This window comes from Coffea eugenioides, chromosome 3 (assembly GCF_003713205.1).
Source record: "Coffea eugenioides isolate CCC68of chromosome 3, Ceug_1.0, whole genome shotgun sequence".
Classification (NCBI taxonomy): Eukaryota; Viridiplantae; Streptophyta; class Magnoliopsida; order Gentianales; family Rubiaceae; genus Coffea; species Coffea eugenioides.
Genome location: NC_040037.1, coordinates 4,251,432 through 4,268,240, shown reverse-complemented (window position 1 = coordinate 4,268,240; position 16,809 = coordinate 4,251,432). Strand labels below are relative to the sequence as shown.

Below are 16,809 nucleotides of genomic sequence, written 5' to 3'. Positions count from 1 at the left end.
GTTCCAAACAGGCCTTTAATTTGCAGACACATAGGTGTAGCTTGATTACGTTATATTTCATGAAATTCAAGACACATGGCATGAGTAATAAATAAAGCAACCAGAAACCGATGGGTTCTAATTTTGGTAGTTTTGGAGAATTGAAACGTCGGTCAAACACTCAAACTGGCCAAGTTGGGAGTTAAGATCCCCACTTCTTCATCAAATCCAAATGTACAACAAAAGCCAAGTTGCGTAATCTGTTCAAGAAAGCAAGACGCATTCAATTTGAACAAGTCTACTATTGATAAATACTCAACAAGATCAGTGGAACCAGCTGTTTTTCAGCAAAGCAGCAAGCAACTGAGAGAATCTACCAGATACTGGAGTAAAGTATAGCTGAAAACAGTCCCCCAAATCAATGAAAGGGGCCCTTCATAGCAGACATATGAGACGACTTGAACCCCTCAGAAAACCATCAAGCAAACGTTACATGTCTAGCAAAATTTAGCTGGAAGACGCTAACTGATTCATGCAAACTGGCTGTCCTTCGAAAAAGGCATTGTGAGCTCACCCAAGATTTATTGTTCATGTATTGTCTCTTCTCTGCTGCAATATTAAATAGCAAATATTTCAGAAGCTGGATTTTTTGTTTCAATAATGATATGTATCACTAGTTTTCTCATAATTGGTATATCATTTCCTACATGACATACAATGCTACATAGTAATGTTTTTTTTTCATATTTTAATTTTGAAAAAAATTTGAATTTGAGAAAATGCCAAGAATTATTGAGTTTCCTTATGCACACACAGAAAATGTTTGGAACGGAGTATACTTTCATTGTTTACATTCTTTCTTCATGTCTTTTTTTTTTTCTTTGAAACTGAAAGAGGAATTGTGAATTTGAATCCAAAACTTTTAAGTACTATCTATTCCTTTGATTCTCTCTACCTTTCCACTTTCTTCCATTAGCAACTTCAACTACTGATTCTGCAAGTGCATATTTTTGCCAAAAAAAAATTGAAATTAATGAGGGTAATCCATAGCTCACTTGATGGTTTGGGATATTATTACTAGGTGGGATAAGTCCAAATCCTTTTCATGCGTGTTAAAGTCCAACTAACACCTATTTATCAAGCGCATCAAGTGATTGAGTCGGTTAACGTCAAAGAAATTGTTTTCTTTGTATGCGATGATGATAAGGAAATCTGCTTCATTTTTGTTGGCCAAATTGAGGCTCCAAGCTCTTTAATACTGATGAATTTAAAGCTAGCTCCAACCTAATTTTTGTTCTCAGTTTTGCTTTCTCTCCTATGAAAAGTACATGTGAAATAAAAAATGCAGAAAAAGATTAGATGGAAAGAATTACCATTGAATAGACTAACACCCACCCATGTTTTTATCATAGTTTTTTGCACTTTCGTAAATTATATTGGTCTCCCACAAGATTCATATTTTATGCGTACACATCATATATATGAGTGCTGATAAGAACTTTTGATCACTATAACTTTTTTTTTTTTGCCCTTTTATGCAGCAGCCAACAAGATTAAGATTTAGGCAAATTCGTGATTTTAATTTTAGATAATCAGTTTTTAGGTGTTGCTACGCTTTTGGTAAAAAAGTACTTTTAGATGTTAAAAGCACTTTTAATAAAAGTTCAAATTTGGCACTTTTAGAATAGTTTTAACATTAAATTTAATCCTATATTATGAACTTAATAAAAATAAATACATTTAAAAAAATTAAAATTATATATTATTCAATATAATAAGTTGGTTCTGTTTGGATTCCTCGATTTTTTAAAAACAAATTTTTTATATACAATGTTACAATAATACACAAACAAAAAAAAACTCTAAAAACATCACATCCATACAATATATCAAAAACAATTCCAAATGTACAAAAAAAATTAAACCACCACCCATCACTCTCCACCACCACCGCCATCACCTTACCGCCACCACACTCACACCCACACCCACGACCCTCCCTCCTCTCTCATCTCTTTCTCTCTGTCCCCCATCTTTCCTCCCTTCCTTCTTCCTTGCTCCCTTCTCCCTTCTCCCTTCCCTTTCCCGGCCCCCAATCCCCCATCCCCTCCACTGACCGCAACCTTCTCAATCATGACCAAATCTGATCGCGACCAGAAGGTTGCGGCCAAAAGCCACGACTTATGGCTTCTACTTGCTACCTTTCTGGTAGCGATCAAGAAGGTCATAATTAGAGTGGTGGCTAGAGTTGCAATCGCCACCCGTGAGTGGGAGAAGGGTTTGGGGTTAGGGGAAAGGAGGGGACAAGGGAGAAGGGAGAGAAAAGAGAGAGAAGGAGGAGGATGAGGAGGAGGAAAGAGAGGGGAGGAGGAGAGGAAGAGAGAGGAGAGAGGGAAGAGGAGGAGGGAGAGGGTGGTGGTGGCGGGTGGTGTATAATGTTTTAAAAATACCCCAAAAAATTGTAAATTATAAAAATACCCTAAAATATATTTTAAAAATCTCTAAAAATACTTCTAAAAACAATTCAAAAAATATTTACAGTAAAAGTTTTTCATATACACAACTGTAGTAAAGTTTTTGAAAAACACTCCAAAAAAAACTAATCCAAAGAGATCCGTACTTATTCAATTATATATCCAAATAATATATTAAATATTTAATAAATACTTTTATTAAAAACTCTATCAAATGAAGTTTTTTTCAATAAACTAAGCTACCACAACCCCAAATGGATCCATAGTTTAAAAAAAATCAAAGTTGGGCCCGTAGCTAAACTATTTGGGTCACTTTTATTACGAGTTTTCATTCTGAGGCCATCGTTTTCGATTCGTCTTTTGCAAATAGTCCATTGGCTCATCTGAAATCCATTTTTCTTCCTAACGCCCAAAAAAAAAAGAGGAAAAAGATCTACATCTACGACCACATGGGTGTTGCATTCAACGTAACTTTCAGATCTGAAACAGACAACGTGAAGTTTGGAAGCAGACCAGAAGAAATTGAAGGCGGCCAAATATGGCGGTTAATATTTAAGCTAGCTCCGATAACGACTTGTTTGTGGGGATTAGGTGCCTCACAAGATGAGTGCCATCCAAGTGGAATCGGTTCATATAATTCTTCTTATATTTAGTATAAATTTATATAATTTTGCATAATCGTCAACTAATTTGTATCAGTTGATAAATTCAAATTTATATCCGACCAATATAAATTTATACTTTTTCAAAAAATAAAAAAAAGTTTGTATAATACTTAGTTGTATGAGTTGATAAATTTAAATTTACACTCAAATTATATAAATTTATGCCAGAAGTTGTAAGAATTACACAAATTCAACTTGAAATGGACAAAATTCAATTTGTAGACCATATTATCAATATTTAGTCATGTCATATGTCTTCAAGGCCCAACTCGGACGAGTGAAAATATTAAGTAAGGGTGAGGTCTTGGTTCGACCTTCAAACTATTCCCTTTTCTGTCCTCTCTTGCTAGATTTGGAGCATCCTTTGAAGAAATACATATATAATATGCTATATTACAACATGATACTTGGTTTTTCTTGTGTTGAACTCATATCTAATATTTTTTTCTTAATCTATGACTAACTGTAATTTTTTTTTGTCAGAATGATATCGATTTGTTTCACACTATTTTTCAAAAACATATTTTTGAAAAACTTTAACCAAATTTTATAACCACCCTTTTATTTCATATATCTATTGATGGGTAATTAAAAATGCTATGGTAAAATGTTTTAAGAACCACCTGAAAGCACAGCCATCCAAACGGAGTTACAGTGAGAATGCATGCATGCATGCCTACGTCTTAGTGGTTTGTGCTGAGTATGAACGGAGCTGAACAATGCATAATCTCAGCTAGAAATTAATGTGATGAACTTCTAATTGGGGTTTGGGAGCTAGCCGAACAATAAGCCTTTTACAGCTTATAAAATCGATTCCAACTTCCTACAATGGGATTATTGTAAAACTTAATTGTTTGTACCATATCAAAGGCAACAGAACTTATCATTGTCCATGAAAATAGGTCACAAAAGTTATAAAACTGCATTGAAACTATAACATATATTGGTACATATTTAGTTACTGAAAGGCGAAATTCTAGCACCTTGGACGTAAAATACTGAAAAACCTTTCAAGCACTAATTAATTGTTGCCACCCGAGAAACTTGAACAGGAAAGTCATCAATTTCATCTGTCCAAGGATTCTTTTCTTTAGCTGGATCAATTGTCTTCAATGCACGCCAAACGGCACTGTTACATTTGAATCCTGAGCCAAATGCAATCTGCCATGTCCTATCCCCCTTTCTGATCCTCCCCTTGGACTCAGAATAAGCCAGTTCATACCACAATGAACTGCTAGATGTGTTGCCAAACCTGTAAAGTGTCATTCTTGATGGCTCCATATCCCATTCAGTAAGACTTAGATTCTTCTCGAGTTCATCTAAAACTGCTCTCCCCCCTGCATGAATGCAAAAATGCTCGAATGCAAGTTTAAAATCTGGAATATATGGCTTGATTTTCATGTTCAAAACCTTTCTTGCGACTAAGGTAACAAAAAACAGAATTTGCTCAGACAAAGGAAGAACTAATGGCCCCAGTGTCGTAATATTTGTCTTCAAGGCATCTCCAGCAACAGCCATAAGATCTTTAGACAAGGCTACTCCTACATTCATGTTTTCATCTTCTTCTTGCATCACACAACAATAGCTTTTGTCATCTGCACCCCTGTGGATACGTATAGAGTGAATCAATTGATATTTTGAACGACGGCTATCAGATGAGTTGTTTGACAGCAGAATTGCTGCCCCTCCAAGTCGGAAGAGGCAATTGGTAACCAGCATTGGTTTGTGGTTCCCCGTGTAGCCACTGAGGCTCAAATTTTCCATGCTCACCACTAGGGCATATGAGTTTGGATGCACCTGTTGCATTTTTTGAAAATGAACAATCATCCTACTGAAACTCCATAAAAACTAATTGATAAAAGCCGAGATCTTTGGTCCAAGGTTAATTTGTATCTACAAAATTATATATGATTTTCAACTTACCTGCAAAAGTTGCTTGGCAAAATCTATTGAGATAACTCCAGCACGACGCTGCTCCACGGTTGCTAGTCAGATCCGTTGTCTAAGCTGTAACTGGTGAAATCATACGAGACACAGCAGCCATGCGCTGTCTGGACCAACACCCCAAGCTGCACGCTTCACACAAGAATCCCCAATCATCCTAGCCCTCGACTGTCTTTGCCAAGCATTTGATCAACCTAGCCCACCAAACATCACCATTCAGCTTCCTCTCGCATCGGCATGCATGGGATCTCGGTGGAATTTTGAAGAATGATTCTGGTAAATATGTCTTCTGGCCCAACCCTAACCTTTCAAAAATTTTCTTCACAAAGGTCAAAGTTTCTGCACTAAATATACCATATTGCTTTGCATGCTCTATGAAAATCTCTCTAGATACCAAAAGTTCAGGTCCAGGCTTGTAACATGCAAAATCAACCAGGTAAACTTTCCTAGGCCAGTCATGAAATAAAGAGTACATAGGAAAACCATAAGGGTTGAGCACAAAACTACTGACACTAGATTCAACCTAAGCTGCTCCATAACATACTAAATCAATGACCGAAACTGTCGAAAGATGAACTGAAAGAACTCCCAATAGAGGGATTAACAGTAGGTACAGAGCATTGGAGATCAAATAATGGTAGCCAAGCTTCACATATTTAAGCCTAATGGATGACAGAAAATTGGGAAGCTCATTGTTTTCCTTTTCATCAGCTAAAGGCTCGACCGAAACATTTCCTGTTTCGGATTTCAAGACCCTCTTTTGATCCTCCCCCATTTTTGCAGAAAATCAAGAAGGAAACTGTACTGAATTGCCTAGGATATATGTGGGATACTAGAAGAACTGCAAAAGTGGTTGAAATCTATGTAGAGGGATGTCCTGAAAGGTGGAGGGAACGCGAGTATTTAAAGGGACGAGAGGCAAGAAGGTGTACCCAAATTCTTGAAAAAGGGTCCACACAAAGAATTGGAAATAAGTCTTTGAACAAATTGTGCAAATACTCATTGTCACGCACAAAACGTAAAAACAGGAGGACAATATTGTTGCGTATAACTTGCAGCATAGACATTGTTGTATAAGTAAAACATATTGTAAACTTTGTCAACTCCATCATACTTTTGTCTAACTGAAACAGATACCAAATCAGCTAGCTGCCAACTAAAAATTAATCCAACCTTTATCGATCAACATAGGATAGGAGATTCAAATGCATGACAGCTAGTTGGATGCAGTGATGATAAAAGTTTATTGGAAAGAATTTCTTGGGTAATTAATGGGATGATATATGTTTAATTACTTCCTTTTTTTAGCTTTTTGTAATGCTAACATATAATTTGCACAATTGGAAACAACGAAGGGTTGAATTTTGAAAGATAAGTAAGCACTAAGCAAGCGGTCTAATAACTTTACGAATTAGTATCTAGCTTTTCAACTGAAGAAATGGTAGAACTTGCATGAATTACATCAAGCGCTAATTACTAGTTGTTAAGACCCCAATTTTGGCCATGATATATATGCATGATAATCGGTTATGAGTAAGTAATATACAAGTAAAAACGGAGAAAACGTTTAGTGGTCTTAATATATGTAATTATCTCTATCAATTAGGGATTTCTAGAGATTGATTAGAGACTAACAGAACCAAATAGGGATTCATTAGCTTTGGTTTCCACTAATTTGTAGTTTTGTACACCTTCCTTGCTTGGTTTTCAAACTTATGAGTAAGGGCTTTGTAATATTGTAAGAAAGGTTTGTCCATTAATATTTGGTCTCATAAGGGTACACAATAAAAATCACGAAAGCTAAATTAGCCACAAAAACTTTTGCTATAATTTAAACGTGTGGGGTGATAATTTTAAACTGTAATAGAGCCTACCTTTATTTTTTTGGTGTACAAAAACCTTGCAAGTATATAAATAAATTCTTAATTTTTCATTTCCGAGTTTCTCTAACAGGGTACAGGATCAACTTTTTCTGTTCTAGCTTCTCTTTTCACTAATTGATAGATACAATTATTAACTAATATAGGTAAAAACACATATCGACAGGTAGTCTACTTAGCCTACAGTAATGTAAGCTGGTTGGCAAATATTCGTCTAAAGCAATAAATGAGAAAAATGCTAAGGCAGCAGAGATTAATTGTTGAACTTCCAAGTAAGTTGTGGCGCAAAAAAAAAAAGGGCGCAGATTTCATTCTATTTTCGAACGATAATCAAATATTAAAGAACAAAAACCACAGACGTTTGCAACATAGAATGTTTGTAATAATTGGCGGACGTAAAATGTGGGATGTATTGAAATGATTTCCTTAACAATTGGTAATTATTGCAATGCAAAGGAAATCCATAGCTAAGATATCTGTGCTTGTTTTCGTGTAGGAATACAAACGAGACGAGTTTAATTGAGTAACTCGTGAGTTTGTTCGGTTAAAACCTAACCTCAAACTCTCATCGACGGAGTTCAAACTACTTAACGAGTCGAGTTCGAACTTAATATGTGGAACTCGAAAGCTCGTCGAACTTAATCAAACTCAATCGAGCTTCAAATATATATGTTTTTTTTATTTATTAGTATGAAATATCTATTTTGTCCCTTGTTTAAAGTTATATAAAATATAAATTTATATTTCTTAATCTTGATTAGGCTCAATAAGCATAAGTTGAAATTCAAACTCGAGTAATGTAAACTAAAATCGAATTTGAGCTTGAACTTAACTTTGAAGAGTTCGAATCCAAATTTTTTAATTCAAATCGAACTCAAGTAGAGTCGACTTGATTACATACTCGATTACACCCCTAGTTTTATGGAATTGTCAAATTTAAGAAAACAAAATAAGACTTATCAGAAATATATATTACATTCTGAACATGCAGTAGCAGGATTAAAATTCGTTCATAGTCCTAAGAATGGCATTATAACAAAAGAAATTGATGATTTGGGAAACATCCTGCATGTTGTTGCCTGTGTTTAGATAATGGCGGGACAGTGCTGTATATTTTATTGAGGCAGAAAAAACAGTGTGCTTGATCCCTGATTACACGGTAGATTAGACTTTTACCGAATCTGTAGATCTAAAATTCTCTTTAGGATTGTACTAGTGTTTAGTCGACCTGACTATCTACCTATCGGAAGACATGCTGATGGAAGATATCCTTGTTGGTTTAATATTATGATCACAATTTATGATTTTTTTAAGCCATTGTATCATTTGTTTTTCATATCTATATGGATCCATGTCATTTTTTTTTTTAAGAAAATGGAGCAAAATGGTTATTTACATGTCATGTTTGATGAACTTGTTGCCATTAATGCAAATATTGAAATGAAATTATCCTTTTTTATTTTATGTATATGTGTGTGTGTCTATATATATATATATATTAGACTGATGAAACCATGAAATTAATTAAGTACAATTTTTTTCTCTTTTCATACCAATGACAATAATTCTAACTTAACCTTTTCGGAAAATACTGGATTTTGTAGATTTGACAAGTAGGATACCGATTTGTAATCCCAACTTGCTAGAGGGTTTCAAATGCTCTCCCATTCCAGTTGGTTGGATTTAAAAGTGAGATTAGGATTTGAAAATAAATTAAATAAATATTTCTTTTCCTTTCCAGGATGGGTCCAATTTTTTATTTTTCTTAATTTTGGAAAATACTTGATTTTTCACAAGTTTATACAGAATACTTTACAATCATTATTAGAATCAAGAAAAACCAGTAAGGTCTTGGCTCCGACCAGATCACCCCAATGGGTTCAGCAAGTTCTCTACCTTATTATAATAAGAGTAAATTGCGTGAAATGTCACTAAACTATTGCAATGTGTCACTTTTGGTCACTAAACTTTTTTATTAGTCAAAAATGTCACTGAACTAGTAAATCTATACCTTTAGATCACCCCGTGTACTTATGCCGTTATGAGAGACGGAAATTAATTTTTTCATGGGCAATTTCGTCTGCTTGCTTGCCAATTCAATATTGGACAACTAAATGCATATTCAAGTTCCAGACATTTGCCAATGAATCATCCACAAGAACACCACTAGATGGATGAATGATAAACATGCAAAAAAAATAAATAAATAAATAAAGAAGATATCACTTGCTGGTCAACATTAATGAGCCAGGCATCTACTTGCTTTAATAGTTCTTCCTGTACTTTCTTCTTTTTCAATGCTAGTAAGGCCCCATCTTTCTTCTTTTCACGAAGCAGGTCCCTTGCAGCTTGCTTCTCAGCCTCAATCACATTCTCCAGCTGAAACACTAATGATGATGGAATATCACAAATTATTATGTGCATTTTCAATCACACACTAAATTTGCATTGTTTGATCCTAAATAGTCAGGTTCTTTAACAAACCATCATCTATAGACTCTAAATAATAGAACATGCAGAAGCTTTAAAATATTGAATCTTGAATCTTTACAACACTACAAGCAATCCCTCAAGAAAGAAGGACGATCCATTTACGTTAACAACCCTAAATTTCAGAAATCAAATTGCTAAACATAATTACTTCTTGACCAAGCTTACCTGTTGCTGGTATTGAGCAAGCTTACGCCTTTGGGTCTTGAGGGAGAGGATTGCCCGATCCACCTCTGTTATTTTTGGTTTCTTCACATATACATTTCCCATTATTCAATCCCCTCTATCCTAAGACCCCCCAAGAAAAGCTAGAAAAATTGATGATTGAAAAGCTGTTTTTCCAATCCAATGAACAGTTATACCAATTAAAAATCCAAACTTTGTGCTTAATAGAAATTCTTGTACAACCAAACAGAATAGAAAATCTAATTATGACAAAAACTCAAAAAATCCCTGAATTTTTGGAAGACCCTAGGAAGAAAAGAAAAGAAAGAAAGAAGGAAAACGCTAAAGCCCAGATGCAAAAAAGTTTAACAAAGTGGGTTAGCTGCCGACTCCTGGGTTCTGGTGCTCGGCCGAGACATTTAAGGGACCAATGAGCTCATCTCTTTGCCTTTTCACCCACTTCGCTGCCATTGATCACCTATGCTTCACTACTAATCTTCATCTTCGGCCGGTGCTTTGATTTCCTCACTGATTGCTTTGATTTTGCTAGATTAATATGTCAACTTTTTTCATCAATTGTTTGCTTTGTCAAAAATATTGCCAACATTTTAAACCCTACTCACCCCACTGTTGGCCTTTCATCGCCACAAAAAACTGTGCAAACGAAATTACCCCTCAAAAAATTGCTTTCCGTGTCTTCTAACACATAAATAGACGGAGTGACCTAAACAGCATAAATTTATTGTTCGGCGACATTTTTTGCTAATAAAAAAGTTTAGTGATAAAAGGCGGCACCTTGCAATAGTTTAGTTACATTTCACGTAATTTGCTCTTATAATAACTCCGCAGAGGAGTTTTGGATCTGTTCTGGCGAGTATAGGCCTATTATTGAAGGCCTACAGACCATGATACCAAAACCTTTGAATCCAGTAAGTCATTCTGAATCAGCGAAAACCATGCTCAATAAATTAACCAAAAAAAAAAAGGTCACTCGAAAGTAATTTTGGCCCACAAGATTTAAGACACTAGTGTCATAAGTTTCAAGAACTCAGCTTAAATATTAAAAGTAAATTTTATATACACTGTCAGTGTATACATGATTACGATTGGATGGATGATACATGAGCAAACTTTTAATTTTAAATTCAAATTTTACACATGTGTTATACATCTAATAGTGATAGTGTTTACACTGACAGTGTACACAAGATTAATCCAAATATTAAAACTAAGAGAAAATGACATGTTTCATCCCTCACATTTTGTAAAAATATTCTTTTCGTCCCTCACATTTAAAAAAAAAAAGCAAATTGGTCCTTCACATTTAAAAACTCAAGCTTTTATATCCTAGAAATAAACTCTCAGTTGTGAATCAAACTATCTAACAACCCAATTACAAATTTTGGGGATAGAATTGATAGGTCACTTGTAAAAACATATTTCCAACAAAAAAATTAAAACAATTAAAAAATCTTAATTAAAACCCATTTGCTTCTTCAAAAGAACGAAATAGTGCTAAAGCTCTCAAGCACTAAACCCTTAGACATATTCCTCGATCTCGATTACTCTACTTGTTTTTAGTTGTGACACTTATAATATTTTCTTATACAAGTGAAAATGCTTTCCCAAAGTAAAACATATAATGTGATTGTGCGATATTATATAATATGAAGTTTTCAAATTTATCTACTAAATTACATAGAATATAGATTAAGTAGTAAGTACAAAAGAAGCATAATCGGTAAGAAGGGATTAAAAGAAGGAGGTCATGAATTCAAAACCTTCCACTTACAAAAAATATATATATAATGAAATAAGGTCAGAATAAAATGAAGATTAGTTTATATATTTGTTACTATAGAAAGCTTATTTTGAAATCTAGAACAAAACTTCAAATTAATTGCACTATAAAATCAACTTGCGTTAAAAAAAAAAAAGGAACCATAAAATCAACCCAAAAATTTCTAATGTTAAGAGAATTCTGCCATTTTGCTTCTCAATAAATACCATATGAGAATAAAGTACTATAAAAAAAAACAAGTGGGCCTTGAACACTTTTGCTCTTTTAAGTCGAGTTAATTCAGACCTTCGCGTTGAATTTGACTGATAGTAACCAATAACAACAACACTTTGCCATCATCAAAGAAGAAGATAGTTGGCAAAAAGCAATCACCAATAAAGATAGTGATATATAATTGACACAAATATCTTGCAGTCAACATATATATACACATATATATATATATTTATTTATTTAGTAATAAAAGTTTAGACCTCAAAAATTAACAATATTGGGTTTAAATTCCGTTTCTTCCCTTTCCATTGCTTAAGTTAACTCTCAGCCTACTAAAAAAATTTTTAAAAATAAATAATTTTCTCAAAAGAATGTTATAATATATATATATATATATATATACACGCGCACAATCGCACATATATATTTTGCTGACTTGAACGAAGTTCACACACGTAAACATGTGGGTAAAGGGTTTGAAGTTAATGAAAAGGTAGGTGTTTTATATTCAAACAAGTGGGCTTTGTCTACAGGTATCATTTTCTACAGATCATCTTCACATTTAAAGCTTTCGTAACTAATTGCTTTACGCCATTTTCCTGTTCGAATTAAGTGAACCGTAAACTCCTCCTTTGGCAAACTTTGTCGAGCTTCCAAACAATTAATTATGAATTTTCCGTCAAAGCTCGTAGATTTACCGGCGATGTTATGACCCCATATTGATTATATTCATACATCATTTTGACCTTTTGTTTTCTTGGATGGAAGAAATAAGAGTTAATTTTCATAGAAAATTCACAAGTCTTTTTATTGAATTGATTTATATCCATTGTTGGCTTCCTTTTCGCTTTCAGTTTCTGCTTAACGTACACTTCATGTATGGCTGTAATAATTATGTGGTCACACTATATTTATCCTGAAAACGAGACTATATACATATGTTTTTTTTTTTTTGTAATTTGCATTTTTTTTATTTTCAATGTGTTATAGTAGCATCACAAACACGGTAATTTACGGAGCCGTCGATTTTAGAAAGACATGCTGAAAAAAAAATAGGGATAGGAAAAAAAAATTAAATGACTAGTTTAGTTGTATTAAAATATAACTCATGATTAAGAGTGGTATGTAATATTCAAAATCATAGCATCCGTAATTTGCAACTTTGCTTTTAATATATCTCGGGCAAGCTAATTTATACGGGATGAAGAAAGAAGAATTAATGTTATCCTTCATATCCCTTACTAATGAACTCTTTTCCCTTTATAATTTCTTGATAGGATTTCAAGGAACTCGTAATAGTGGGAGTAATACAATTTATCAAAGTAACTCATAAATGATGGAAATTACACCACAATAATATTACAGACTAAATCACAAATAACGAGAGAAATAGCTCAAATATGTATTGTGAGACTTGAACTCAAAACTTTGACGGCTAAAGCAAAGCCTCATCTGTGCATTCCCCATTTATGAGTTCATATAAATTAGTTGAGATGGAAACAGACAGATTTAATTGCAGAATGGTTCGTCTATATATTCGGTGGGCTTATGTGAACACGAAAGTCTTCTGCAAATCAAAAGGTTACAGTTGGTCGAGGGTAGGATGTGCAACAGTGACAGATTTGAATGCGCAACCGAAATTACAGCAATTCTGATATATGTTCAGGAATGTTCTCTAAATTTCAGTTGATTTTTTCATTTATGAATTTGGTGAGCAAACTCTACGCTTATTAATAATAATTAACAAAAAGCAATTTGATGTCATAAGTTATATATAACGTACATGTACTGATGCTAATATTCTACATTCTATGGGTGGATATATATTTACTTATATATAGTAGTATAAACCTTCCAAATATTTCCATCAAAAAATTATTTCTTTTATGAATCTTTTTGACAATTAATTTCTCATTAACAAACAAATAAAGAGAGCATAATTTTCTTTGAAATTAAAAAAAAAAAAGAATTAGGGGGAACACTGTGTATACACCCTATTCTCCTGCTATGGTGTAAAAGGTACCAATTAGCAATGCATCCAAAGGTTTTGGTCCTTTTGGTCCATGCATTTACGTGTACGGTCTCTCCCTAATGAAGGGTTTCTTTATTTATCTATTTTGGTATTGATATCAGCTTGGTCAAGTGCCATAAACTGACAATTAATAGTGGACACAAAACGACACAAAATAACTTTATCAATACTTTGGTGAAATTAAACTTGGGACAACAGATCTAATGAACCATTTTGTTCACTAGACTACACAAGAATGACGACGACATTTCTAATTAATACAAGTAATCTTGTAAGCACCACTTTCTTTTTCTTTTTTTTTTTTGTGGTGGTGTTGGTGGTTTTGGGGGGGGGGGGGGGGGGCTTACATTACACAGTAAATTTACTTGTCTCAAAATTACAAGAAAGATGACAAATAATTGTTTCAATCAAGAACCAACGGTTGACATTTAGGTACCTGAACAGGAAATTCATCAATTTCATCCGTCCAACAATTCTTCTCCTTAGATGGATCAATGTCCTTCAATGCCCGCCACACAGCACTATTGCATTTGAATCCTGCACCAAAGGAAATCTGCCATGCTCGGTCACCCTTTTTCACCCTCCCCTTGGCCTCCAAATAAGCCAATTCATACCAAGTAGAGCTAGTGGAAGTATTGCCAAATCTATACAGCGTCATTCTTGAAGGCTCCAATTGCCACTCGCTTAGGTCAAGGGCCTTTTGCACGGCATCTAACACAGCTCTTCCTCCGGCGTGAATGCAAAAATGCTCCAATGCGAGCTTGAAATCGGGAACATACGGCTTGATCTTCTTGTTTAAATACTTCCTCGCGAACAAATTAATTACGTAGAGGAGTTTTTTAGAGGCGGGCAGAATCAGCGGCGCGAGTGCTATAATATTCGATTTTAAAGCCTCTCCAGCTATGATCATAAGATCTTTAGACAAGGCTATTCCAACTTTATTATCCTCATCCTCTTGCTGGACAGCACAATTGTAAAATTTGTCTTGGGCCCCTTTGTGAGTACGTACAATGTGGCTGAGCTGATATTTTGAACGAGGACGATCGGATGGCTTGTTTGATAGCAAAATTGCGGTCCCCCCGACGCGAAAGAGGGCATTGGAGACGAGCATGGAGGGATTGTTTCCCCTGTATGCATTGAGGGTCAGGTTTTCCGTACTCACCACAAGGGCATAGGAGTTTCGAAGCACCTGTTGCATTGATGTACTGAAATTCAGCCTAAAGAAAATGAAGCTACACGCGGCCAGTATTGTGAAACTAAGATATTGGATATATGCACAAGTTTTTTTTTTACGTTAAAATGTAGGATTTATTTTATATACACCGTTAATGTATACACTATCATTACTAGATATATATCATATATACAAAATTTGAATTTGAGATTTAAAATTTACTTATGTATCATCCATCCAATCGTGATAGTGTATACACTGACAGTGTATATAAAATTTACTCTAAAATGTATTACAGCTTTTATTCCAGACATTTTGTACTATGAGTTATCCCAACTCTTTTCAAGTTAATTAGCTACCTTTCACAAATTTATGTGCAAGCAGTGATGTTTTTCGTTGACTTTTCTTGATGAGCAATTGGAGTGATTTGAGACAGATTAAGGATTGTAAGAGCATCCAAAAATAAATGCTGAACATGCGGAGTGGGAATCTATTAAATGAGAAATTATATATGACAATAGACCAGATTAGCGGAATGCTGGATTAATCCAACTGATGATTTTGACAGACTAATTAAAATTTTTGGCATCATCATGAGTATTAATTAACTAATAAATCTTGACATTCACGCGAGAATGTTTTAGAGCTGACCTGTAGATGGTACTTGGCAAGATCAATTGAGATAACTCCAGCACTGCAACCCATACCACCAAGGTTGTAGCTCAGAATATTGGTCCTAAGTTTGTAATGGTTGACAATCATAGAAGACAGAGATGGAGTTGGACAAAAACAACCACAATTCACCACAAGAATCCCAATATCTTTGGCCCTCACTCCAGTCTTTTCCAACAGCTCATCAATGGCACCAAACATAACCATTTCTGCCTCCTTTCTTGCCTCAGCCATGCCGGGATCTGGTGGATAATTGAAAAAAGCTTCTGGGAAATACGTCTTCTCCCCCAATCCTGCCCTCTCCAGGATTCTCTTCATGAAGTCTAGATTTTCTTCATTGAATACCCCTGTTCTTTCTAAGTTTACTCTCACTCAGCAGCCCGTCTTTCTGGGTATACACAAAAGTGTGGAAGGTTCCAGGTTGTAACCATGCAAAAATCAAACATATAAACTTTCCTAGGGCCTTCAGTCCATAAATAGAAAAAAACTGAGTAAAACCTTCAGACGACCAAACAACAAAATTTTTGTAAAAAAATTCATCTCAACTGATCCCATAATAGCACCCAAATCCTTCCGATTTAGGAGTGGAATAGCATGAACTGAAACGACCCCTGAAAAGAAGCGAACTGAATATATAGGAGAGTTTGCATGGGGGTTAGATTAGTGGTAGGCCATGCTTCACACCACAAGTCCACGAGATAGAAATGTTAGGGAGATTATTAGTCTTCTCATCCCCATGTTGAATAGAGGAATTGGGAGATTATTAGCCTTCTTCCCCCATGATGTGAATAGAGAAAACAGGAAATGAAATATGAAGAAGATGATGATGGATCTCGATATGAAGAGCTAGAAAATCTAAGAAGTCCCCACCAAGATATACAAGAGTGACAGAAAATGATATGTCTTGCAAATGTCTAGTGGAGCCGAATTTAAAGGACGGGCTGGTTGTGAATGGAAATGTTGAGGCGGTCAAAGGGACTTAATTTTTATTTTAATATTTGGGATATATAGGTGAGATGGGACTTTTGCTATAAGTTTGTGCATGGACAAGTTCTCCTTTTCTATTCAACCAAACTTCAAATCTCTGTAAGATGAAACTGGAGGATAAAAGACACACACATATGCATAAAGACAAAATTTTCAAACCTGTAGAAGATGCAGAAGTTTAAGCTTTTAATATTTGACTTTGAGGACTGAGTACTAAATTAGGTCATGAATCAGGGCTGGCATACTAAATTTTGTCACTCTTTTACTCAACAGTCTATGTCATGCCACATTTCTTTCACCACTCCATCAAGTAAAAGCACGGCGACTAGTTTA

At 34.7% G+C, this 16,809-nt stretch overlaps 1 protein-coding gene and 1 pseudogene across 2 annotated transcripts; both read right to left on the bottom strand.

Moving 5' to 3' along the window:
• Positions 1–4,135: 4,135 nt before the first annotated feature.
• Positions 4,136–5,837, bottom strand: LOC113765039 (annotated as a pseudogene).
• A 7,191-nt stretch (positions 5,838–13,028) lies between these two features.
• Positions 13,029–15,855, bottom strand: LOC113765460 (3-ketoacyl-CoA synthase 2-like). 2 transcript variants are annotated; one of them, XM_027309650.1, is made up of 3 exons: positions 15,469–15,835; positions 14,080–14,832; positions 13,029–13,178 (listed from the first exon to the last, which is right to left on the bottom strand). In XM_027309650.1, the coding sequence occupies exons 1-3, from the start codon at positions 15,805–15,807 to the stop codon at positions 13,158–13,160; spliced, it is 1,113 nt and encodes a 370-aa protein (XP_027165451.1). In that variant the 5' UTR covers positions 15,808–15,835; the 3' UTR covers positions 13,029–13,157. The 2 variants fall into 2 exon arrangements, with proteins under 2 accessions (XP_027165451.1, XP_027165452.1); XM_027309651.1 differs by lacking the exon at positions 13,029–13,178 and having other exon boundaries at positions 13,967–14,832; positions 15,469–15,855.
• Positions 15,856–16,809: the final 954 nt, after the last annotated feature.